We start from the raw sequence: 26,703 nt of genomic DNA, 5'->3' as shown, positions 1-26,703 counted from the left end.
TATTTAGTGCCTACTGTGTGCCAAGAACCATAGTAGGTGCTGGATGACAAGATACTAGGAACAGTCTTCCCTATCATTTTATGAAAACATCACAGACATGCTACACTTGGTCTGGAATACTTTGGATTCAGCCCACATTCAAATCAATCTAACAAACATTTGTTAATGGCACTTGGTATTATGTGCTGGACAGGGCCATGATCTTTTTGGTTCTCAGCTGTATTTTATCTTAATACTCCATAAATCAATAGGTAATTCATCTACAAAATCAGATATCCTTGAAAACCAAGGAAAATGGAGGGTTTACTAAAAAGCATGATACACTAATAGGTCAACTGTCAGTTTTTCATCAAACATTCCTCTGCTTCCTTTGGATCCTGAGCATATGAGTTAAGAGTTTATTTTCATAACTAAAATAATGCATCTGAAAAGTTGTTTGGCAATTTTTTCAATTTTATCCAACTTTTCATGACCCCTTTTGGAGATTTCTTGGCACAGATCATGGTGTGGCTTGTCATTTCCTTCTTCAGCTCCTTTCAGAGATGAGGAAACCAAGTTAAAACAAGTTTAAATGACTTGCTCAGAGTTACATAGCTGGTGTTTGAGGTCAGATGTGAACTCAGTCTTCCCGATTCCAGGCCCTGCACACTACCCACTGTGCCACCTAGCTGCCCATCAGAAAAGTATATTATGCTTAGTATTTATAGTTTATGAAAGAGAAGAAATGAAATATACTTTAAAATGAAGACTCTTTGGGGGACAGACTTCAAAAGACATAATTACCTTAATTCCTGCAGCAGAAGATCCAGGGTCACCCTAATTGAAAACCCACAAGAAAATAGTCCATTTGTAATAATGATAATGGTACAAGGAAGCATCAATATATATACAATCAAGGTTGCTATGGAATGTTTTCCAGCTGTCTCTTAATTCAGACTGATTGTACCCTGGAGGACTTCATACAAATATACTTGTTATCAAGATGTCATCATTTTCCAGTGTGGAGCAATTTATTTTCTATGGATATCATCATAAATTTTTTATTAAGAATTCCATTGATTAATAACAAAGACAAACCTACCTTTATATTTTTCCCTCAAGACTATGCTTAAAATGTAATAGTATTGCATATTTTTCTACTTTTTTATTTACATATGTGGTGTATATTTTGATTTATTGATGACCATTTATAGATAGTGCCACCAAACATGGTCAAACTATGTGCTAAACCTAGTACTAAGCTCTATGCATTCCACTAAAGGATGGATGAACAGTATTTGCCCTCAAAGAGCTTCTATTCTAAGGGAAGATAAAAAGGCATAAAAAGTAGTTAGAAAAGAGGGAGGGGGAGTGCTTATTCAACGTTGAGCTTGATATGAGTCAATAATTGTGACATAGAAACCTGTATAAAGAAAAGCCGTGAGCATTCCAGAAGAATGAAGGTCCTTTGTATTGGTCAAAATACAGCCAAATGCTCAATCAATAGAACTCACAATAGAATCCAAAGTAATAGGGGATCTTGACCTTTTTTGAGTCATGGATCCCTTTGGCAGTCTAGGGAAACTTATGGATGTGTCAGAATATATTTTTTAAATTCATAACTGAAGGAAAATTCTAAATTTCAGTTAGATGTTAGTGAAAGTTGGTAAGAATTGATGGAATTTTTTCCCCTAAAACCCATTTGTGGAAGAAGCAATATCTTAGCCCTTTCTCCCATGCTTGTTAAGCTAGTGCTTTCTTAACATGTATTGAGATCTTCTTGAAGTCTTGATTGACTCTGGGGACTAAAGGTTACACTGCTGATATAATTTCCTTATCACCTGAGTGAGCCATAAAGAACTCCAGGTACACTCTGATATCTTTCCATTTTTTTTTAAACCCTACTCTTCCATCTTGAGATCAAAACTGAGTATTGGTTCCAAGGCAGAAGAGCAGTAAGGGCTAGACAATGGTGGTTGTGACTTTCCCAGGGCCACACAGCTAGGAAGTGTCTGAGACCAAATTTGAACCCTGGACCTTTCAATCCACTATGCTACCCAGCTGCCCCTGATGTCTATGAATTTGATTGTCAGTTTTAATTGAATGTCAATTCAATTAGATAAATATTCATTGAGCACCCACTAAGTGCCAGGCACTGTGCCTGGGGACAGTGGGTATGCAAAAACAGTCCCTGCCCTCAAGAAGTTTACAATATAATGGGGGGAGGAGAAAATACACAAATATATACAAACAGGCTACATATAGGATAAAAAATAAAATAAATAGAAAATAATTAACAGAGGGAAGGCTCTAGAATAAAGAAGGGTTGGAGAAGGCTTCCCTTAGTAGGTGGCATTTTAGTTGGGACTTAAAGGAAGCCAGTGGAAGTCAGTGGTTGGAGTAGAGAAGGGAGAACATTCTAGGCATGGGGAGCAGCCAAAGAAAGTGTCTTATTCAGGGAACAGGCAAGAATCCAATGTTACCGGATCAAGGAATACATGTTGCAGAGTAAGGTACAAAAAAGTCTGGAAATGCAGGAAGGGGGTCATTATGAAGGGGTCTGATAGTCAGACAGACATTTTGTACTTGTTCCTAGAAGTAATAGGGAAACTATTAGAGGTTATCAAGTGGGGAGGAGAGAGGTGACATGATCAGGCTTGTCTTTTAGGAAAATCACTTAAGTGGCTAAATGAAGAATGGGTAGAGACTTGAAGCAGGCAAATCTACCAGCAAATTATTGCAGCAATCAAGGCATGAGTGATAAGGATCTACACTAGGATGGTGACAACTTGGATATAGGCGATCAGAAAGAATGACTTTCAGACTGGGAACCTCAGGCCTGGGAGGAAGGTGTTGCCCTCTACAATAATGGGGAAGGATAAAAAGAGGGAAGGGTGTAGGGGAAAGATACTGATTTCTGTTTTGGATATATGAAGTTTGAGAAGTTTCCTGGATATCTAGTTTGAGATTTCTGAAAGGCAGCTGAAGATGATGGATCGTGATAGGTAACTGGCAAGGGAATTTCCCTCAGCCTAATCAACAGAGGATGCCCTCCATGCCCAACTTTATTGATTAAACTTCTCTTGCTATGGCCAACTCAATCTCCTTTTGTTGACTTTTGAATGACCCCCAAGTATCTCAATTTGTTCTATGTAAACTATCGGGAGACTAGTTTGAGTCAGGCACAACCCAGAACATCCTTCTGTATACAAATGCCAAAAGTATGGATAATAAACATGGTAAACTAGAGATCCTAATATAGGTACAACTAGATTTGACACATGCCACTGAGATGGTTCCAGAAAGGTTTAACCTCATCCAAAAGGAAATAACTGTATTCAAGTATAGGAATCAGGAGCCAGTCAAATAGACATTTATTAAGAGACTACTGCATACCTATCACTGTGCTAAGAAAGTGCTAGACCAAAGGGGTAGGGAACATTTCAATGAAGGTCAAAGGAAGCAGAAACAAGTCATGATGTCATCAAGTTATATTACAGTCAGAAAGAAGAAAGACACCAGGAACCAGGAGTTTGGGAAACAGATCACAGATCTGGCAAGGAGACCTGCTGGAGTCATTATGGGAGATTTCCACTTTCCACACACATTCTGGAGCACTCTTTCTGCCAAAAGCAGAGCAGCTAATAACTACTTGGCTTGTCCTAATGAGAATTTCATCCTTCAAAAGGTGGAGGAACCCACCAAGGGAAATACTATTCTAGATCGGACCAATAAAAGAGAAATGACTATTGAAGTAAAAAATGATGAGAACCATGGGTCAGTGTGACCACTTCTCATCTTCAGATTTGTGATCAAGGGAAAGAAAGGATGGCAAAGGATTTTGGGAAAAGGTCTATAGGAAATCAGTTCAGGAGGGATAGGAAGGATTTACAAAGGCAACTCTTAAGACCCAAAGAGAACAAATGCATTGACAATGAAAAAGAGAAATAGTTTAAAGAGACACGTATTCAGGAGCCAGAATGAGCTGAAGCTTGTAAGGAAAGCCACCACAATGACTTTTAAAAAAAGGCCATATGGGGAAAAACTAAGTGACTTAGGTGGATAGAGATCCAGGTCTATAGACTGGAGTTCAAATCTGATCTCAGATACTTCCTAGCTGTGTGACCCTGGGCAAACCATTTAACACCCGTCACCTAGTCTTTACCCCTCTCCTGCCTTAGAAACAATACAGTATTGATGTATTGATTGTAGGTATGGGCTTAAAAAAAGAAATAACATATGAAGGAAAGAACATAATGAAAGAAGAAAAGTTGAAAGGCAGAGAATAAAAATTTCTTATAGCACCTACTATGAGTTAGGTACCACACTAAGCACTTGATAATTATCATCTCATTTTATCTTTACAATTACCCTGTGAGATAGGTGCTGTCATTTTCCTTACTCTATTGGTGAGGAAACTGAGGCAAATAGTGACTTACCCAGGGTCATGCTTCTAGGAAGCATTTGAAGAGAAATTTGAATTCAAGTTTTCCTAACACCAAGCTTAACATTCTATCTATTGCATCACTTAGTTGTTATAATTAATGGAAAAGATAATTTCTTGGGGGTTTAAGGGTAATAACAGACAATGAGGAGAAGACAGAACTATTCAACTCTTACTTTGCTTACATATTACCCCTTCCAATGAAGGAGGAGGTTAATTTTGGTACCAAAGGGGCTAATAAGCTTCAAACAGGAAAAGACAGAACAAAAATTACAAAATTGGAGTTGATACCCAAAAGAAGAAAATTGTAATAGAAGCATTTTCATGAATTCACATCAGCAAGCTACTGAAAGGCATGTTCAATGTGATTGATGATCAATGATCTTTGAAAGAATGTAGCCATCAGGAGACATGCCACAGATCTGTAGAAGGGTAAATACTCTAATTTAAAAAATGGAAGAAAATCAGGTCCACAAACTTATTTCTGATTCCTAGTAAATTTCAGTATGCATTATTATTATTAAAGGGATGGCAAGTGAGCATTTAAAAAGAGTAATCAAAAGTAATCAGAAAGAGACTGCAAGGTTTTGTCAAGAGTGGGTCATGCCAGACTAACATAATTTCCTTAATCAGCAGGCTTAGTAAACTGATAAATCCAGGGCATAGTGAAGGTATCATTTGTCCAAATTTCAGCAAAGTATCTTAACTGAATCTTGAAAGGAACTAGGGATTCAAAGAGGTGGGTGTGAAGAGGTAAGGGGTAAGAAGGTCCAAAGCATGTGATGGGCTATTGTGTTCAGAGAAAATGGAATAAAACAGTTCCTCTTGATGATATTGTATCTGAGGGAGAGAAATCGGAAATTTGTCTGGAAAGATGGGGTGAATTAAGATTAAGTGCCAGGCAAAGGAGCTCATATTTTATCCCCAAGGCAGTAGAAAAACAGTAAGGCTTTTTGAGCAATGGAGTGACATGGTCAAGCCTGTGTTTACAAATCTCAACTTGGGAACGGCATGGAAGACAAATTAAAGAGGGAGAAGCTGGAGTTAAGGAGAATAATTAGGAGACTACTGGAAAAGTCTATGGGAGAAGTGATCAAGACCTGCATTGGAGAGAAAGGAAGAGAAGCAAGAGATATTATGGAACTAGGTTTTTTTTTTTTAAACCCATACCTTCTGTCTTATAATCAATACAGTGTATAGTATTGATTCCAAGGCAGAAGAACAGTAAGTGCTAGGCAGTGGGGGTTCAGTGACTTGCCCAGGGTCACACAGCTAGGAAGTGTCTGAGGCCACATATGAACTCTGGACCTCCCATCTCTAGGTCTGGATCTCTATCCACTGATAGCTGCCTCTGTGGAGCTAGATTTGACAAGAATTAGCAAATTATTGGATATGTGGGGATGAGGAAGAGGAAAAGTAACAATTTATGGCAGATAGAGGGCTGTACTTGGGCTTAGGGAGCCCCAGCTTGAATGCTGCCTTAGAAACTTACCAGCTGTGTGATCTTGAAACTCTTCTACTCTATGAAAGTATTGGACTTGATGACCTCTAGGGTCCCTTCTAGGTCTAAATCTAGGGGATCCAAAGTGTTTAAGATGGTTGCTAGGTTGCAAACCTGGGAAGGATACTAGATTTCTCAATAGAAATAAGGCAATTTGGAAGTTGGTGGGTTTAGGATGGACGTTAAGAGAGTGAGTTCTGTTTTGGATATATCTCATTCCAGACACCTGTGGGGCATACATAGTTGAGCAGATAACTGATGTAAGAGAGGGGAGAGAGATGAAGTTAGGGTGTGGAAACCTGGGAGTCATCTAAACAGATGATGATGATGATGATGATGATGATGAAAAACCCTTACCTTCCATCTTAGTACCAAGACTGTGTGTTAGTTTCAAGGCAGAGGAGTGGTAAGGGCTAGGCAATGGGGGTTAAATGATTTGCCCATGGTCACCCAGATAGGCAGTATCAGAGGCCAGATTTGAACCCAGGAACTTCCATCTTTAGGCTTGGTTCTTAATCCACTAAACCACCCATCTGTACCTTGCAGGGAGGATGATTGAACCTATGGTAATTGAGATCACAAAAAAAGTGTTGATCAAGAAGAGGAGTCAGTTCAGGATATAAGTCTGGGATATACCCACACAAAGAGGTGTGGAACATGGATGTTCATCCCACAGAGAAGAATGAGAAGGCCTGATCAGACAAGAGGACAAATATGAAACAATGGCATCATGAAGGCTCAAGGAGGAGACAGTCTCTTGGAGGTGGGAGGATCAGCAGTATTAAAGATGAGGATCAAAAAGTAATTATTACCATTGGTAGTTTTGGAACAAACAATCAAATAATGCCAGCTCTAGACAGTGAACAGTTGGTTTGGGTTTATATTCTGAGAGCTCACATTTTGAGAAGTGAGCACCAATGTTTTGTCTTAATGCTTTTGACTTGATTAAGTAAGCAAAAAAGCAAAATAATTTGTTGTCTTAACTGTAGCTTTGTTTGGCATTTTTTACTAATGCTTCTATTAAATGACAGACAAGCTTCTGACAAAATTTAGGACTGGATTTTCTCCCCATAGTTCCCATTAAGAGAGGAAGTGGAGGGGAAACAAGAGACAGTTTTCTGAAGGGTTGTTGCCTCAATGGCAATCTGAGCTGTCTCATTTTGATAGACAGGCATGAGTGATATTGTTTCTTTCCTTTGCAGAATGTACAAGTGAGAAGTCTCAAGGAATTTTTATAACTCCAAAGTAGCCAGGCAACTGCTGAGAGGCAGGCATTCAGAAGTGAAACATTTCAAGGGATAATGCTGGAAGCAGTGGAAATTAGACACTTAGTGTTTATAATCCTCCTTCCTTCAAAAATGAAAATGAATACAGGATTAAAGCAAAGCCAGAATGGAAGTATGCCTTGAACATACTCTTAGTTTCTCAGTGAGTCAACAGGCTTGAGAAGGGAAATTTCAGCAGAGGAAGACATTCACAGATGGAAAATATCGCATGAGTGTATTTGGTATAAATGAATATTGTTTCACTCCTATTTGCTTGACTTTAGGCAAATCATAATGAACATTAATCAGAATGTGTCACAGGCATTAATCCTGTAAGTCAGGCTGGTGTGGAGCTTTCGCAATGTCTCCATGTTGAAATTGGATTATCTCATTTGCATTTCTTCCATGAAAACCAAGCACTAGGAATTTAGCCATCCATTCTCGGCAAGAAAAATCTCCCCTCTCCTATGTTTGTAGACAGTATACTGCATTACTTGCCAAACATCACAATCTACCATTCTGAGGAGTGTATACAAAATCTAGTTCTTCATCTTCTCTTTTCATGTTTCTAATCCCTTGGCTACCCATCTTCATTGGGTAGCCAGGTGTCACCGAGGATAGAAGCAAAGCAAGAATGGAAGTATGCCTTGAATATACTCTTAGTTTCTCAGTGAGTCAACAGGCTTGAGAAGGGAAGTTTCAGCAGGGGAAGACATTCACAGATGGAAAATACCTAAATCTTAAAGGCAAGTAGGTGGCCCAGTGGATAGAGAGCTAGCCCTGGAGACAGGAGTTACTGGGTTCAGATTTGACCTCCAACACTTCCTTGGCTGTGTGACCCTGGGCAAGTCAACTTGACCCCAATTTCCTAGTCCTTACCACTCTTGTGCCTTGGAACCAATACTTAGACTGAAGGTAAGGGTTAAAATAATCTAAATCTTCTCCAAAGTCTTGTGTATTTTCTGTTCTTCCATGATGACTTTCTGCAAAACCATCAACCATATTTATGTTACCTGGAATTTTCAATTCTTCCAAAATTCTTTCAATTTTTAATTCTTTCAAATGGTTTCCAGTTTCTGATAATACTCCTAGAAATTTGCCTATTCAATAATGCAGCCAGCAAATAATTTCCAGAGCAATATGGACAGTTATAAAGTTGGAATCCTGTTTCAGACCCTTACTGGCTGTGTGAAAGCAGGCAAGACGCTTACCCTCTCTTTGCCTCAGTTTCCTCACCTATAAAATGGTGATGATAATAATAGCACTTCCTTCCCCAGCTTGTTGTGTGGATCAAATGTGATAATATTTGTAAAGTGTTTTACAAACCTGAAGCTGATATAGAAATACTAGCAATTATTACAATTTCACAAATGTCACTTAGAAGCTATATACATATGTGTTCATATAGGATTTTGTACCTAGACTTATTTCTGTCTGATGTCTATGACTGTATGAGTCCATCATATGAAAGACTCATTCTTTCACAAGTTTCATTCACCAAGTAGAATACATAAGGAGAACATCAGAAAAGTAATTGTTCACGCTATGGAAAATGCTGTCATCCAACAAATTAACCCTTTCTGAGCCTCATTTTAATCAGCTATACAATAGGGATAATAGTGTATGCTCAAAGCATCAGTCGTCCTTGAGGAGGTCTATGCTTCTAGGCTTGGGCTTTATCTAGCAGAAAGACCACAGTGGCCAGGAGTTCAGAAACAATCACCCACAATGTGAAAGAACTTTGGGAACTCTACTGTGACAAATGCCAGGTATTATCATCCATCAAACTTTAGGAAGCACACTAAGCTTCCTCAGGAAGTCAAGTTTACTTAACATGGTCTTGAACCTACACTGATTTATGTTTTCTTTTGGCATATTCTCATAATTCAGACCATCGTAGATCAGAGTCCTCAGGGACTCATCAAGTCTGAACTCCTTATTTTACAGACAAGAAAGCTAAAAGTCCAGAGAGTCTAAATGATTTGCTCAAAGTCACACTGGTAATAAATGAGAAAGGCAAGATTTGAATCTAGGTCTTTTGTCTCCAAAGTTAATGTTCACCACCACTCCCTCTTTCCTTTCTTATTATTATATAGTAAAACCTAGTAAAATGCTCCACTTTACTGTAGATCTACTCATAGTATGGGTCAAATCATGTCTTTCTGTGTGTATGTAGGAGGGAAGAAAATGAGCATTTATTTAAGAACTTATTGTTGGGGCAGGTAGGGACCTCAGTGGATAGATAGCCAGGCTTGCAGATGGGTGGTCCAGCCTCAGACTCTTCCCAGTTACATGACCCTGGACAAAGCACTTAACCCCATTGTCCAGCCCTTATTGCCCCCCCCTTTTTTTTTTTGCCTTGAAATCAATACATAGTATTTATTTTAAGAAGGAAGGTAAGAGTTTAAAAAAAAAACTACTATGTCTTATCTGATACTCAGAACAACCCTGAAGAGGAGGTTATTATCCCCATTTTGCAGATAAGAAAACGGAGACAGATAGCAGTTAAGAAACTTGCTCAGGATCACTGCTAGAAAGTATCTGAGACTGCATTTGAACTCAGGTCTTCCCAACTCCAGTACCAGTGCTCTAGCCCTTGCATCATCCTATTTTCTCACATACTACTGAGAAAGAAGTTGAGTATGTTCCCCAGCCTTCTCTTTATGGTGTGACCAGCCATAATGTGCATTAGGGTTTCATTCAAACTCATGGCTTCTCTCTGGTAGCTCTGAGTTCTTCCTGCCTTATTTCCCCTCTTTGCTTGACAGGACTTGGGTAAGAGTTCAGGGGGAGCAAACAGAGACCTGATTTGGGGTGGGAGGAAGCTTCTGGTCACTGACAGAGTCAGAGCTTGGAGGGAAAGCAGTCAGAGCACCAAGAGAGAATGGAAACCTTCCCATCCAAGGGACAGAGGGAAATTTCAGAAATGATGAATACCAGAGTGATCAGGCGAGAGGGGAAAGGAAGGATGCTGATCTCAGAAGCACTCGCTGTGCAGGACCAACCAGCTGCTTGCAAAGAGCAAGAGAAAAGAGGGAATCTGATTTGGCATCTTTAAATCTTAGAGTAACAGGTACGGTATTCTATATCAGAGTTCCTTAAGCTTTAATAGCAATATTGCACTGAAGAGGGGAATCCTCTCCTGTTTTGTTCTAATTTACAATTTGAGAATTATGTGCAGAGAGCACAGTACCATAGGATTACAAAGAAAAACAATTGTTGAAATGTGATTATCAAAAAAATATATTTTAAAAAATTCATAGCTGTCCTTTTCCCCTCACGTCTCCCCGACAAAATCCACCTAGTCCAGCTTAAAACACTCTTTCACTAGAGTAAAACAAATATCTGCTCAGTCATTCTTCAGCCTAAGGTAACCTTTAACTGCTGGCAGCACAGAACACTTGTCCAGTGATTTTCTGGCTTCCCAGCATTTCCGGATGACCAGTCTGGGAAACCTTAGATTGTTTTACCATCCAAAGACATAGGCTTGGATCAAAAGGGGAGAAAAAAAATGTCCTCTTACAGTGATCAGTCAATGACATAATAGACTACACTGACAGAAAACAAGAAGGGTTTTTCTGATTTTGCTTCTGAAATGTTGGCAAATGACAAACTAGTGTTACATAATGCACTGCGGAATTGCCATAAAAAGACCGGAAATCAGTTACGTGACAGAAGTAGCATTTGGATAAACTATATTAAAAATTACATTCAAATTATACCACTCACAGGAATGTACTATACAGTTCAGGTTACATATTATACAGTACAAATTTCTATTTATAACACAGTTTAGACATTCCAAATTTATTGAAAATAATTTCCTCTTGAACTGATGGGCTTAATTTCAGATAATAACATTTTTAATAAAAATTCTATCCAAATTTGTTCCTTTCAATTTCTAAAAGAATGAAATTTTCCTTCTGATTAAAAAAGCAAAAATTAGGACAATTTTATAAGTAGAGTATAGTGGTATACTCGAAAATGCGGAAGAAATAATAAAAATACTGAAGAGAAAAATATGTCCTAAAATAAAGAACAGTTTTGCTCAAGTTTGAAAATTAAATATGGTTGATTTTAAAAATCATGATGGGCATATGTTCTCAAAATTACATTTTAAGCTATGCAAATAGCTTCTAGTCCTTTTAGCTACATTTAATTTAATTTTAAAAACTATTAAGCACTTGTCTGGATATTTTGCATAAATTCACTTCAAAACTTTGTACTTTAAAAAATTTATACATTAGTAAACATTAGAAGTTGTTTTCTTGGAGGCAGCTGGGTAGGTCAGTGGATTGTGAACCAGACCTAGAGATGGGAGGTCCTAGGTTCAAATCTGTCCTCGGACACTTCCCAGCTGTGTGACCCTGGGAATATCACTTTACTCTTAACTGCTCTTCTGCCTTGGAACCAAATTGATTCTAAAGTGGAAGGTAAGGGTTAAAAAAAAGTTATTTTCTTAACTTGGAACTAGGAAGTTTTCATTCAAAACCCATATTTCCTACTAGTAAATTCTGTGACTTTAGACAAGTCACTTAGCATTTTCATGGCTTGGTTTGGCCATCTGCAAAACTGGGACAGTAAGATTGTTTACCTCACAAGACGGTTTAGGGAAAATATAACCTGAGCTTATTTCTTTCTTCCAAATATAAACTAAAATAAAATACAGAATTCATGTTTATGTAGCTCATTTCTAGAGTCCTCCAGATAATGTTAATAACCTTTTTAAAGGGAAACATTTTTATGTGAATTCTGATTTAATGTGCAACATGTGCATCTGTCTGGCAATAAAATGGTAATAAAAAGGTTCTAATGGTTCTATGTGAGCATATTCCATATTAATTCCTAGATTATGATTGACCTGAAATTCACAAATACAACTAAGAACTCACCCAACTATATATATATTCCATTTGTCTATTAGTATTTATTAGCCTCGTAACAGAAATCTCTCATTTGATAGAAGTTGGGTGATAACCCATCCATTATTCATCTGACAGAGAGTTCTTAAATTACAACCTGGCCATCCTGCCATTTTTCCATCCACTTGAATGTGAAGACCATTGGCTTTTTCTATGTCCCTCAGTAACTTGCTTTAACCAATAATCCAACTGCCTAGGTATAAGCCTAGAGTTTAATAGTTACATATTCTATATCTGTCCCTCTAAAAGACTGTCATTTAACCACTCCTATATAGTATGCTTAAATTGTTCTTATTGTCAGAAATTTCTGGAAAATGAGTTTCCAATAAAAAGACAAAGATAATAGGGTCCCCCCCCCATTTCCTAAATATCATGGGTTTCAGGTTAATACTGATACAAATTCCCAACCTAATATGGGAGGATTGAATTAAGTGATATTGCCTCTTAATGTCAAAGTGCTCAGTCGACCCATTTTGTTTTGAAATTTTAGTCAGTTGACTGGATGGGGCCAACTAGGTGTCTCAGTGGATTGAGAGCCATTTCTAGAGATAGGAGGTCCTGGGTTCAAATCTATCTGCACACACTTCCCTAGCTGTGTGACTTCAGGCAAGTCAATTAACCCCAAATGTCTAGTCCTTACCACTCTTCTGCTTTGGAACTGACATTTAGTATCAGTTCTAAGCCAGAAAGTAAGGGTTTTAAGTCAATAAACAAACAAACAAACAAACAAACAAATAAGAAAAAAATCAGGCTGGAGTGGAAATTTCCAACTATCTTCAGGTTGAAATTGAATCATCTCACTTGCAAATGCAAGGGGACATTTCTTCCATGAAAATATGGCCTTTAGGAACTTAGCCATCCATTTCCCCCAAGAAAATCCACCTCTTCCTACATTTGTATACATATCACATTATATGCTCATATCTTTTCTATAGGATTTTTTCTTCTAGTATACTTTACTGGTAAAAGTTTCCTAATTTTTTATTTTTTTAATTAAAAGGAAAATTTCATTCTTTCACATAAAAATGGAAATGAACTAACTGAATATATACAATATACATTGCAATGTAGCAAATGTAGCATTCTGAGGAGTTGAGATAAAATCTTTTTATTTGTCTCCTCCTGTCCTTTTTATAATCCTGTGAATGCTTCCTAAACCACATATACTCATATCACACCCTATCATCTTCCATTAGGTTATATTTTTCACCATAACAAACACTTTCATATTTCAAACACAAAAATGTACCTTTTCACCCACGTCACCTTTGGGTCCACTGTCTCCAGCATCTCCCTAGCAAGAAAAAGAGAGGAGAAGATAAAGTATTCAGTGTCTCGTACAGTAATGTTATAGTAATGGGTTTTTTCTTCTCTCCTCTTCTCCCATACATAATATGCCAAATTAAAGTCTCTTGTAAATTCTTTGCAAAGCCACAAAGATAAAGAATTCAATTAACTTGGCTGAATGAAACCATAAGGACAAAAGAAATGAGCACAAAATGTATCTTCAAAGAACTTTTCATCTATTTAATTTAAGGAAGTAGGAAAAATATACTTGATGTATATGGTCTGATGCAGCTCACGGCAAGCAATAGCTCTTTGACTCAGAAAGTCATCCGACAATCAATTTCATAAATTATTAATTCTGACTATGAGTTTTAAAACCCATCACAGAATGGATTACCTCCCAAACTTCCCCATGAACATGTAGCTAACTCAGGTCAAGTCTGAAGAGGACTGTGATTACTGGGTAGCCTACATACCTCCCACCTCTACAACTCTTCTTGTGACAGACTCTCTTCTTTCTAGGACTCTATTTACCATTGGGTTCATTCTGTACCATAATCTTTCTTTTTTTCAGTATCTCTGTTATGTGGCTGTGATAGATAGTTGGCTTCTATGCACGAGTGCAGGGATATCTTGGTGCAAATTCCTCTCCAGATTTGGCCAACTGGCCGCAGGTTTAGGGATTATTAGAATGGAGAGAAATTATATGAACTTCAAAATCCTGATATAAATGATGAGATAAAACCCTTTTCCTTTCCATAACCATCAATGGGAAGCAAATGTACATGACAGGAAAAGACATAGCAATGAGATTTGATGAATTTGTGTTATTTAAACTATGGGTTTAGGTCTGGTTAAGTTAAAGCTGGCTATTTAATTAATATATTTACTACATTTTAATTAATTACCATGTTAATCTAATCACTATGTTTTAGTGATATTAATTTGTAATGAATATATTTACTATATTTTAATTATCTATATTGTCATAAAATTCTAGATTTATTAACATTTTTCTTGTTTGAGAGTAATTTTAGGATAAGACACTTGCTACCTCCCCAAATCAAGAAAGTGAACTAACTGTTTGGAGAAGGTGCCATGAAGATGTCTGCAGATACCACACTCTGTGCCAAAAGATCCAGAGTGAACTTTGGGATGTAGTGAGATTGAACTGTGGGGGGTTGAATGCATTTATTTTGAATGTACACTCTTATACTTCCAATTGGCTTTTTGTCAATGCACCTATCATTGATTTTGTTTGCTTTCTCTTTTATTTCTCTTTTATTCCCAAATTATTGTAATTTTTCCTTAGAAAATGCAATATTGTATATGTCTCTAGTTAAAGATCTTTAGAGATATAAACTGGTTATTCCATGGGGAAACTAGGCATGTAAATCTGGGAGATTTCTACATACTCATTTTCCAATGGAATCATAGGGGGGATTATATAATTAGGATTTGCTCCCCAGAACTCTAATTCCCAGTATCCCACTTTAATTCTCATATTACCTTCTTATGTTTTGGAGATAAAGTTTGTGTATGACCCCGCCTCTCTCTCTTCTCCTGGTAAGGGAGTCTGGAAAACTTTCTCTAAAACTTCAGGTTTTTACTTTTGTTCTTTTATTTCTTCTACTTCAAGTGATTATTAATAAATTGTATAAAATATAATACTTGGAGTTATTGGATATTAATTTGAATCTTACATATCCTAATAATTTAACTATGTTTTAGTAATATTAATATGCAATTAATATATTTCTTCTTTTAATAGAGACAAAAGGAAGTTAATATGAACCATAATATCTCCCCCCCTCAGATTATCTCCAATTTATTCAGTATGTGTGTTTCATGCTCATAATTGTTTGTATGTCATCTCCTCCATTTGACTGTGAGCTCCTTAAGGACAGAGATCCTTTCTCACCCTTCTTTTGTATGCCTACTGCTAAGTATACTCTCTATACTGAGCACAGTGCCTATCACCTAGTAACTACTTAATGAGTATTTGATTTTACTTGATTTTTCATTTTTCTTTTATAACCCTTACCTTCCATCTTAGAATCATTTCTAAGTATTATTTCCAAGAGGGAAGAGTAGTAAGGGATCGGCAATTGGGGTTAAGTGACCTGCCTAGGGTCACACAGCTAGGAAGTGTCTGAGGTCAGATTTGGACCCAGGACCTCCCAACTCTAGGCTTGGCTCTCTATCCACTGAGCCTCCCAGCTGCCCCTATTTTTCTTAATGGGTGACAAATTTCAGGGTCCTCTTCCCAATATTTGTATATATTCCAAGGATATGGAATTTTGAAAGTATAAATATTCCTTCTACTAATGTAGCTTAGAAACCCTCTGCTACCTGATAAGTTATCTTTTCAGAGGTGTTGGGCCCCTTTCCTAATGGAATTAAACTCAACTCCTTACCCTGGCATTTGAAATCTTCTATCTTCTGGCCCTTATCCACTTCCTAATATTATCTCTTACTGCTTCCCAAGTTCAACACTTTGCTACAGCAAAGCGCTTTCCCAGGCTTCCCACCCGGCCTCTAATCTCTGCCTCTCTGTTTTTTCTGTTTCTCCTGGCTAGCCTGCTCTCCTCTGTTTCTTTTTGTCTAAGACCTACCCTTCCTTTAAGACCTACCTCAAATTCCAGCTCCTCCAGCCTAAGTGGATAAATATAAACTGGCTGACTAGAGACAAATTTCTCTGGAGGCTATTTTCAGCCCTAGGTAATCAATTTCTTGAACCCTGTAGCATTTATTATTTGTACCATTAGCATATGAGATTTGGTTTTGCTATTAAAAAAACCAACTCCATTGGATGTTCTTCCCAAAAGATTTATAAGTCCTTTGATGGTAAGAACCAATTCATGTCTTGTATTTCTTTGTATGAATCTTGAATACTTGGTGCAGATATCATGATAGGTGCTCAATAATTGTGGTGAATGATCATTTCTTTCTTATTTTGTTTCAGTTGCTTCAATCATGTCCAACTCTTCATGACCCCATTTGAAGTTTTCTTAGCAGAGATACTGAAATGGTTTATTGTTTCCTTCTCCAGCTCATTTTACAGATGAAGAAACTGAAGCAAATAAGGTTAAGTGACTGGCCCAGGATCATATAGCTAGGAAATGTCTGATGCCACATCTGAACCCAGGACTTCTTGTCTCCAGACCTGGTTCTCTATCCTCTGAGTCCCCTAGCTGCTTCCAATGTACCCTTTAAAAAGAGACTACTTAAGGTGTTTTTCTCCATCCCAGGGAAACATTTATGGTCTAGGGAAGTCTATAGAGTTCTTTTCAGAATTATATTTGTAAAGGCATACAATAAAAGAGGACGAAATTGGCAAACCATGGAAATAAAATCATCAAAAGATTGAAAAAAGAAATCCAGGGATCCCTGGATAAGAATCCCTGCTCTCATTAATTTCCAGATAAGCCACTCTGTTTCCTGCTAGTCATGAATACTCAACTCTAACACCTAGTCCTGTCTTCCCTTTGCAAAATTTCAGGGTTCTTTTTGAAAAACCATATTTCTACTAGAAGATCAATTTACTTCAAAGCTAAAATTCTTATAATTAAGTGAGCCAAATTTCTATAGGTGCAATGAATTTGAATTTTTTTAAAAGGTTGGCATGCAATGCTGAACATTTCTGAGCTAGAGTAGCCCTTTCTTAGATGAGAATTGTCTTATTTTATTCTTCTACTAATAGAGTTCTCACTAACACAATTAGTGATTGGAATAAATTAAATTAGCCTTTTAAATGTAAACATAGGAATTTCAATGTGTTATCATTTTGGTTCTTTATCATATTCTTTCTCCCCCCAGCAGCTAGGTGACACAATGGAGAGAGCAGTAGGCCTGGAGTATGGAAGATCTGAATTTAAAATCTGAACTCAAATATATTTATTAGCTGTGTGATGCTAGGCAAGTCACATAAACTCAGTTTGACTCAGTCTACTCAACTGTAAACTGATTATAATAATGGCATCTACCTTCCACTGTTGTTTGGAGGATCAAATGAGATAATATTTGTAAAGTGTTTAGTATAGTGCCTGTCATAGAGTAAGCTCTATATAAGAATATTCCAATACATATATAAATATAAGAAAGTTTATATTTTAATTTTAATTTAACAAATTTAAAATGTAAAATACAAATATAAAAAATAAAATATAACTTTACCTTTTCTCCTCGCTCTCCAGGATCACCCTGAGTAAAAGAAAAGATTTGGTGAATTATTCATATGTTTAACTAGACATTGGTGATGAGTGAATTTGATTGAGGCTGGCTGATAGGATGGGGAAACACATGAGGATGCCACATGTCGGTTCACAATAAAGCAGATGACATAAATGAGAAATTGTCCACTAAATACTGAAACACCAGGATAAAGGGACTCCAGAATTTGAATAGGTAAGCTCAAAATCAACAAGAAGACATGAAGAGATTAACTGTGAAGAGCTTTAAAGAACTCTCTGTCCTCTAAAATGTGATACTGGCAAGAGAAAGTAGCTGCAAGGTTTTAGAGAAGAAGCTAGGAGGCTTTGTTTTTTTATTCTAGCTCAGTCACTGACTTGTATGACCCTGGGTAAGTAACTTTCCCTTATTAGAATAGAATAGAGGGAATGAGAGATTTGCTGAGAGATTTGAAAAGAGTCTGAACATGCAAGGACTTTGGAAATCCCTCAATCCCTCTATTCCACTCTAATGTCTTTTGGGGTCTTAGTTTTCTATTTTGTAAAACGAAATATTCAATTTTAGATTCCCCCCTGCCATAAAAGTCTATCTGTCATTCAGTGACCTAAGCAAGAAATTGGCTACATAGATGCTGCCTGGAAACAAAAAACACTGATTCTAGGTAAAGTATTCAAACCCGGGTACCATCTTGATTCTTTGTATCTGTAAAATTGAGATTTAAGGAAAGATACAATATGCCGCCATATTGATGTTGATAATGTAACAACTTTGGTCTCATGGCAGCAGGTCATTTTCATTTTGCTTAAAGTTGCTGTTTTAAAAAAAGCTGCTTTAGATTACTACGCCTAAAATAGGGTTGATCTATGTGGGAAATACCATATTGAATATTGTTATAGAATAAATGAAGTAAAAGAGTGACTTAACAGCTTTAAAAATACCAAAGAGATAAATTCTTAAAAAGATAAGTGAATACGTCTGTAGGACAAATGGTGTGTTGTGGCATGGTGGAGAGCCTGCTAGACTTGGAATCAGAGAGATCTTTGCCTGACCCTGTCTATCCAGGACCAAAAGTTATTTGAGCTATTTGTCCTTCTGTGCCTGAATGTCCAACCCTGAGCCAGATGCAGCAGTCCGATTTTTAAAGCCCCATGAATGGTTTGCGGCAAATGGAAGGGTCCCAGCAACATAATACCCGCTATAGCTGGTTCCCTCCATTTCCCAACCACAAATGCAGATTCTTAATCCATTGTTTGCTGGGTTATTGCTACAGTCTCCTCTCGAGGATTCTGGAATGTGCAAAAGCCGAGAGATTTTATGAGAGTCTTCTTTCCTCAGAAAGTGAAAAATCAGGGAAATTCTTTGGGTAAAGAGAGCCTCAATGTAGCTCAACAAGAAAAGGACAAAAGGGACAAAGTAAAGTCCCAGAATGAATTCTCTACAGTGTGAGATAGGGGCTTTTGTGAAAAGTTCAAGCAGAAGTTTCCTGTGCCTTCACATCTTCTCGTTGACCAGACAGTGTAGAACAACTTCCATGTTCTTTTTTCATTATATCAAACTCTATAACCTAGTTTCAGTGGCAATTCTCTTTTCATTCTGGGGAGCTAAAAGTGACCCTGTGGCTTCATGTAGTTCTAGCCAATCTCATCACCTGATGGTTGCTAGGCAACACTACAATAGCGCCATTTGGCATTTTAGTGTAGAGAGAGAGTCGCAGGAAGGGAAATGGCCCAAGTCTGAAACACCTATTCACTTGCCTCTCTTTTAGGGCAAAGGAAACATTTATAGACTTGAAGTCTAGCCTTGGCACCTGTCAATACTGATGGGATCTGTGAAATTGGCTGATGGGTACGTGTGGAATGAGATACACAAAAACACCCCGGAGGGGATTAGACAGAATCCTGCTGCTTAAGGGAAGCTCACTAAGCAAAGCTTTGTCTGAATTACATTGGCCCCCATATTGGGCTTAATAGACTCCTTCTTTTCTCAAAGAAAGAGGGAACTTGAAATTTTCCAAAGTCAATAACAACTATAGCCCTAAACCTCCTTAGAACCTTTCTTAACTATTAAATCATAATAATATTAGCTTTTTAAATGAAGTTACAGGTTCATTTTGCTATGGAAATTACTTTCTGGCTGAATTAATTATGCAATAGGCAGATTTCTAGGAGTATTATCAGAAACTGTGGAAATCATTTGAAAGAATTTTGAAAGAATTGAAAATTCCAAGTAATATAAATATGGTTGATGATTTTTCAGAAAGTCATCATAACAGAACAGAAAATACACAAGACTTTGGAGAAGAAGATTTCTATTATTTTAACCCTTACCTTCAGTCTAAGTATTGGTTCCAAGGCACAAGAGTGGTAAGGACTAGGAAATTGGGGTCAAGTTGACTTGCCCAGGGTCACACAGCCAAGGAAGTGTTAGAGGTCAAATCTGAACCCAGTAACTGTCTCCTGTCTCCAGGGCTAGCTCTCTATCCACTGAGCCACCTACTTGCCTTGAAGGTTTAGGTTTGAGTGTTTACTCTGAAATTTAATAGCTGAGGGGGTGTTCAACTTCCTATTCTATAAAAAGGGACAATAATATTTAGATTCCATACCCCAGAGAATGGTTGGAGGAAAGTGCCTTATAAACTTTAAAATGATATGTAAATGTGAACTATTGCTCATTAACCACCATGAAACCAATTAAAGGCATCTTCATATCTGTGGATTTCTAATGATAGCTAACCATGCTAACTTTTCATAGTTGCAAATAAATCTGAGGCAAAGTTGATGCTCAGTGATTAAGGGAATGACAAAATAAGTTGTTTTAGGCTAATAGAATAGCAATATAGGCCAGGCATAGTGGTCACAACTGTAATCTCAGTTACTGGGGACGCTAATGTTGTGGACCTCTTGAGTTTAGGGATTCTGAACTATAGTGAGCAAAGAGTTTGGATGTCTACACTAAATTCAGCATTAATGTGGCAAATCCCTGGGAGTGGGGGGCCACTAGGCTGTGTATGGAAAGTTGAATTGATCCACATTGGGATGGAATACATCAAAACTCTAGAGACAATCAGTGGAAGATTAGGTCTGTCATTAGTTCCTGGCTTATTAGTCTGAAAGAAAGGCAAAACACAGCCTTTAGGGAAAAAAAGAAAGAAAGAGACAGATAGATGTGGGGGGAGAGACAGAGAGAGAGAGAGAGAGAGAGAGAGAGAGAGAGAGAGAGAGAGAGAGAGAGAGAGAGAGAGAGAGAGAGAGAGAGGAAGGAAGGAAGAAAGGAAGAAAGGAAAGAAGGAAGGAAGGAACTAAGGAAAGAAAGAAGGAATGAAGACAAATGCTATTTGTTTTCTAAATCAGGAAGAAGCAAAAATGAACATTAATCAGAATGTTATAGGCAACATTTTTTCATTTAGTATAAAGAGAAATCTTCTAGAGTGTCATGGTATTAATAGGGAAAGAAGACCACACAAACAGCCATCAGACACATCAAAACATGAAACCTTATGCAGATTTTTATAGTGCACAGCAAATGTTCGTGACTTTCTCTTGGTACTAACCTTAAGTCCAGGTGTTCCATTCTCCCCTGCTATTCCAGGCAAGCCAGGTTCACCCTCAAATGAAAAAGGGAAATGTTACTGAATAGAATAAAATGACATGCCTTCTATTAACGTATCCTTGAATTTTACCCAACCCTAGAAAGGAAATTCCCCTCTCATGGAGCTCCCTTTATTATGAATATGGCATAGAAATAAAATGTCTACAAGTAGAAGTTATCACTACATGGGGTACTGGGGGGCACATTGGACTTTAAAATCAAGGAGGCCTGTGTTAGTGTCCTGCCTCTGATACCTACTGGATGTAGGATTTAATCTCTTTGAGCCTCAGTTTTTTCATCTGTAAAGTAAGAATAATGATGCCTACCTTAGAGGGTTGCCAATAAACTTATATGATATAATATCAAGTCCTATGAAGACTTTAAGGTAACATTTATGTATGTATGCATGTAATATACATCTATATAGCTATAATATGTTCACTGTGAGTTTTCTATAAGATGTTTAAAAAGAGCTTTAAGGACTGCAAAGCACATTAAAAATATTCTCCCATTTGATTCACAAAATTATTATCATCTCAATTTGACAGCAAAGGAAACTGAGGCAGATAGAGTTTATATGACTTGCCCAGAATCACACAGTATCTAAAGCTGGATTTGAGCTCACAGCTTCCTGGCTCCAAGTCCAGTGCACTATTCATTGTGCCACCTAACTGAGAATTATTAACTTGGAAAAGTTTCCTGTTTCAAAAGAACGGTGACCTCATTCAGTGTAGTGAAAATCTGAAACTATAAGTTTCAAAGGAACATGGGCTCTTTGAGGTATAAAAAAGGGAAACACACTGGTCCACAATGCTTTTGGATGACCAAAAAAACCACAAGAATCCTACTTTTTATTTTTAAACACTCCCCAAAGCCCATCAGAACATCTGTTTGCCTTTTAGGCCAACTTCCTTCTTTTCACTGGGGGTAGTAAAAAGTGCTTCTGATATGCAAGTAGAGTTTCCCTTGATTTGAACAAAGAATTTGAGAAAACTCTCTCCTTGTGGAAAATGTGCCAGTAAGTGAGCTAGATAATTGTATAGTGAGGAGGTTTTAAAACAGATCAATGGTTGGACCCAAAGAGCTATCAATAGATGTCAAATGTCAATTTAGAAGGAGGTTATTAGCATAGTTCTCCAGGATCTTTCCTTGACTTGGTTCTATTTAGCATTTTTATCAATGACTTGAATACAGTCATAGATGAGAAATTGTCAAATGCCCCAAAGATGGGAAAAGTAGATCTAGTGTATTAGATCAGAGGTATTAACTCAGATGGATGCCAAGTGGGGCTTACACTAGATTAAAATGCAAATGGGAAATGTTAACAAATAAATAAATATATAATACAAGATAGATGGATTTTGTAAGTTGGTATATGTCAGCATTGATTAGTTTCTATTTGAGTTGGACACCACTGCCAGGGATAATGGTTAGCACTGACCTCTACCAGCAAAAACACTGGGTCAATTCTAATAAAATGAAAAATAGCAGTAATAAGTATAGTCCCACACGAGTTCAAAAATTAAATTCACAAATAAAGATAAGGGTGGCTTGGCTAAATAATAATTTTAATGAAATGATATGGGACATATCATTATGTGAGACGCAGCTTCAGTATGAGCCAATACTGTGAAAGGGCATGAAGAAAACAAGTATAAGAGGGGTAGGATGCCCAGGGCTAAGGAGGTGGTTGTCCCACTGTACCCTGCCATCATCAGATCAGTTCCAGAAACCATATTTTAGGGAAGACATTGGTAAGACTGGAGAATGACTGGAGGAGATAACTAGGATAACAAAGGTCCTTGAGATGATGCCATATGAGAATCATTTGAAGGAAATAGGGATATTTCGCTGAAATGGGAATGTTTAGCCTGAACAAGAGAAGGCTTGTGGTTGTCAGAAGGTATGCTGGTTATCTTCAAGTATTTGTAGGACCATCACATGGAAGAAACATTTGACTTTGTCTTTGTCCAAGAGGGAGAAATGGGTGAAAATTGCAAACAGATGAGTTGAGACTTGGCATTAGGAAAAACTTCCTGATAACGTGAGCTGCCCCAAAGTCGAATGGATTGCCTATGGAGGCAGTGGGTCCTTGAGCAAATGTTGGATGACCAGAGAATGGTAAGTTATACTGCAGGGATGAAAACTTACTGGGCATAAGTTGGACTAGATGACCTCTGATGTTTCTTCCAATTCTGATCTTCTGCAATTACCAAATCCTTGTCATTCTCTTAGCCCTGTCCCCTCCTGTTATCACTATTCTGGCTTAGGTTCTCATAATCTTTCTATTTTGGGTCTTTGTTCTTCCTTGATCCATCTTACAGAATACTACGGAAGTAGACTTTACAGAATCCCAATATCTATGGCAATGGATTTTGGTCTTATTTTCTGTCATGCACCCCTTAGGAAACTTTGTTAATATAGGGATTCTACAGACTAATGCTTTCAAATACATGAAATAGATGGAATGACCAAGGAAACCAAGAATATTGAGAAAAAGCTGTAATGTTTTCCTCATAGACCCCCTGAAACCTATCAACAGTCTGGAATCCAGATCATGTTTCCATGATCCTGTCCAACCCATTCCTGAATAAGTATCCCCTCTATATCCTCCCTAAGTTCTTGAAAATCTCCAGTAGTAAGAAATCTGCCACCCACGGAATTAACTCAGTCAATCTTTAGGCAACTCTAATTTTTATGAAGTTTTCCTTCATATCTAGCAAAAAAAAAATTAACCTCCTGAAATCTAGTTCTGTCCTCTGGAGCCAAGCATATCATGTCTGATCTTTCTTCCACATAGCTGACTTTCAAGTTCTCAAAGAAGGCTAGTGTAACTCTTCCTCACATCCCCACTCTCTTGGGATGTTTATCAGCCTTTTTCTTCACCCAATCTTCATATGGCACAGCTCACAGTTACCTCACCATTCTGGCAATGGTCTACTACAATGCTCTAGGTTAAAGACCCTTCTAAAATGGGGATCCAAGATGGATCACAATAGCCCAAGTGTGGTCTGACTAGGGCTGGATACTATGATTACATGTTTCAGTCTATGGCTTTTTGTTTATCACTTTCACCAAGAGGTAGGTAGGCCTTCCCATCAGTATTCTGAAGTGAAGATCAATCAGCCTAGGGATCAGAGTTTTGAAATCTTTCAGAGTCATTTTCCTTTATGTTATTTTCATCTTCCTCTGTGGTCGTCTCCTGCTTCTGCTCACTTCCCTCCCTATAAATTCACATACATTTTCCCAGCCTTCTCAGAAGTCATTATGTTTGTCATTTTTTAGAGTACAATATTATTTCATTCTATTCAGCCATTGCCTAAATTCATGGAAATTCCCTTTCTGCCATTCTTTGATACAACAAAAAAAGTTGCTATACTATTTGTGTATACGTAGGACTTTCCCCTCTGTTTTTTTAAACCCTTATCTTCTTTGCAATTAGAATTAAGTGACTTGCCCAGGGTCATATGGTTAGGGAATATCTGAGGCCAAATGAAAACTCAGGTCTCCTCCCATCTCCAGTCCTGGCTCTCTATCCACTGTGCTACCTAGCTGCTCCTTGCATATTCTACTAAAGGCTGTCTATTAAATTGAATTAAATCTCTCCTTTCCTTTCTCCTGTTATACACCATATCATAATTATTGACATCATATTTCCTCTAATTGACTAAGGAGAAGCAGTGTTGAATAATGGATAAGGTTGTAGAGTTGGAGTTAGGAAGACCTGAGTTCAGATCCTCTTATTAGGCACTCACTAGCTGCCTGCACCATGGCAAGTCGCATCCTCTCTGGGTATCAGTTTCTTTATCTGTAAAACCAAAGAGGTGGAACCAAAAGACTCTAAGATCCCTCACAGCTCCAAGTCTGTGCCACTGTGACTAAGAACTGTCCAGAGGGGGAACTGCTATAGCTTTTCATTTTTATTTCTTTAGCACCCAGCACAGGGGAGATGCTTAATGCTTTGGAATCGAAGCCATTAGGACAAGCTTGATTTTCTTCATTTCATTTTCTGCTTCTGTTTCTCTGTGATGTTCAAGAACATAACAGTCTCAGGCTGATATAAACACGCTTCCTACAAAAATGCTTCTCTCTATGAATCAGATGAAGGAACACACAGCTTAAAGTCTGAAGCTTTACCATAGGAGGGAAAAAATCTCACTGATGTAGCAGTAGGATGTACACTTGGCTGACTACAATCAAGGGAATACGAACGAAATAGAACAACCCTGAAAGCAATCTAGCATTTGCTATATGTATGACCTGAAAAACAGAGATAGCAAATCTGTCATTGTCAAGGGAACTATATAAAAGGATAAGGGCTGATGGGGCACAGAGCAGCTGCCAGCACACAGCAATATAGACATTGCTCCAACTTTCAAAGAATAGTTACTACAGGTAGTTGTGTGGAATAGAAAAGCCCCAGACCTGGATGATGATTTATCTATCGAGATTTTCAAGCAGGAAGGGGAAGAGCTGCTTAGATATTTCCACAGAGCTCTCCATAAATACACAAATACCAAGGAAAACCCCCTGATTTTAGATATGGAAGGAGAACAGAGCTCCCCAAAGCAAATACTCTTTTATATCATGACACAGATATTGTAGCTGGTTAGTGAATCCATGTGGAAAGGACAAGAAGAAAGGGAATAAGGAAGGGAGTGGGGAGGAATGACTAAAGAAAAGGACATGAGAGAGATGGGAAAGCAGGGAAAGAAAAGAACAAGTAAAAGAGGAAAGAGGGAGAGATCAGGAGAGGAAAAAAGAGCTAAGGAGAGAGGTGGGGAGAGAGAGAGGAAATGAGAGAGACAGTGACAGAGACAGACAAACAGAGACAGAGACAGAGAATAGGCAGAGGGAGTAGGAGGGAAGCTCTCCAGAGTCAGAGACAGGAAGAAATATGGAGAGGATAGATGAGAAAGACAGAAGGTGGGGAAAGAGAAACAGACACACACACAAACACACACACACACACACCACACATCCACATCCACAAACCACAAAAATGATCAAATTGGTCTAGATAATTGTTAAGGTTCCTTCCCAGATCTGATATTCTCTCTCTGTGGAAACTGAGGTCCACAGAAGTATAGTGGCTTGACCAAAATTGCACAAATCATCTTCATTCATATATTATAAAATTCTATTAGGTAGATATAACAGATAATATATTAATTATATATATTAGATAGATAATAGTATATTAGATATATATTTCCATGCCAAACATACGACATATGGAAAAAAACAAGATGAAAGGGTATTGTTTTGTTGCTAAAAACAGTTCTTATGCTTTGTTGGATCATCTCCTGCCCCCAAAATATGGCATTTCAAACTCCCAAATGATGAGGAAATTCTATAGGTAGTTATGAAGCAAAACAGCAGCTGACATCTTAAATGCAGGTAGATTGATGGTGCTTCCTCTCCTATACTTTAAACTCCAATACTATTCCCAGTGTATTACTCCCAAATGACCATTTGAGTATTTAAGCTGAAAATAATTTAGACTGGCTTTTTAAAAAGAAGGGC

The 26,703-nt window shown here is 37.7% G+C and overlaps 1 protein-coding gene across 1 annotated transcript in view; it reads right to left on the bottom strand.

Annotated features, from left to right (window-relative positions):
• COL25A1 (collagen type XXV alpha 1 chain) overlaps positions 1-26,703 on the bottom strand; it is a 592,248-nt gene that overhangs the window by 98,869 nt on the left and 466,676 nt on the right. Inside the window, exons 13-16 of the mRNA XM_056803096.1 lie at positions 21,140-21,193; positions 17,575-17,601; positions 13,361-13,405; positions 784-816 (exon numbers count right to left, since the gene is read on the bottom strand). Coding sequence (XP_056659074.1) covers positions 784-816; positions 13,361-13,405; positions 17,575-17,601; positions 21,140-21,193 — 159 coding nt within the window. The remainder of the gene's footprint in view (positions 1-783; positions 817-13,360; positions 13,406-17,574; positions 17,602-21,139; positions 21,194-26,703) is intronic.

Source organism: Monodelphis domestica, chromosome 6, assembly GCF_027887165.1.
Source record: "Monodelphis domestica isolate mMonDom1 chromosome 6, mMonDom1.pri, whole genome shotgun sequence".
In the NCBI taxonomy this organism is placed as follows: Eukaryota; Metazoa; Chordata; class Mammalia; order Didelphimorphia; family Didelphidae; genus Monodelphis; species Monodelphis domestica.
The sequence above is the reverse complement of the archived record's forward strand: the minus strand, read 5'-3'. Positions and strand labels throughout refer to the sequence as shown.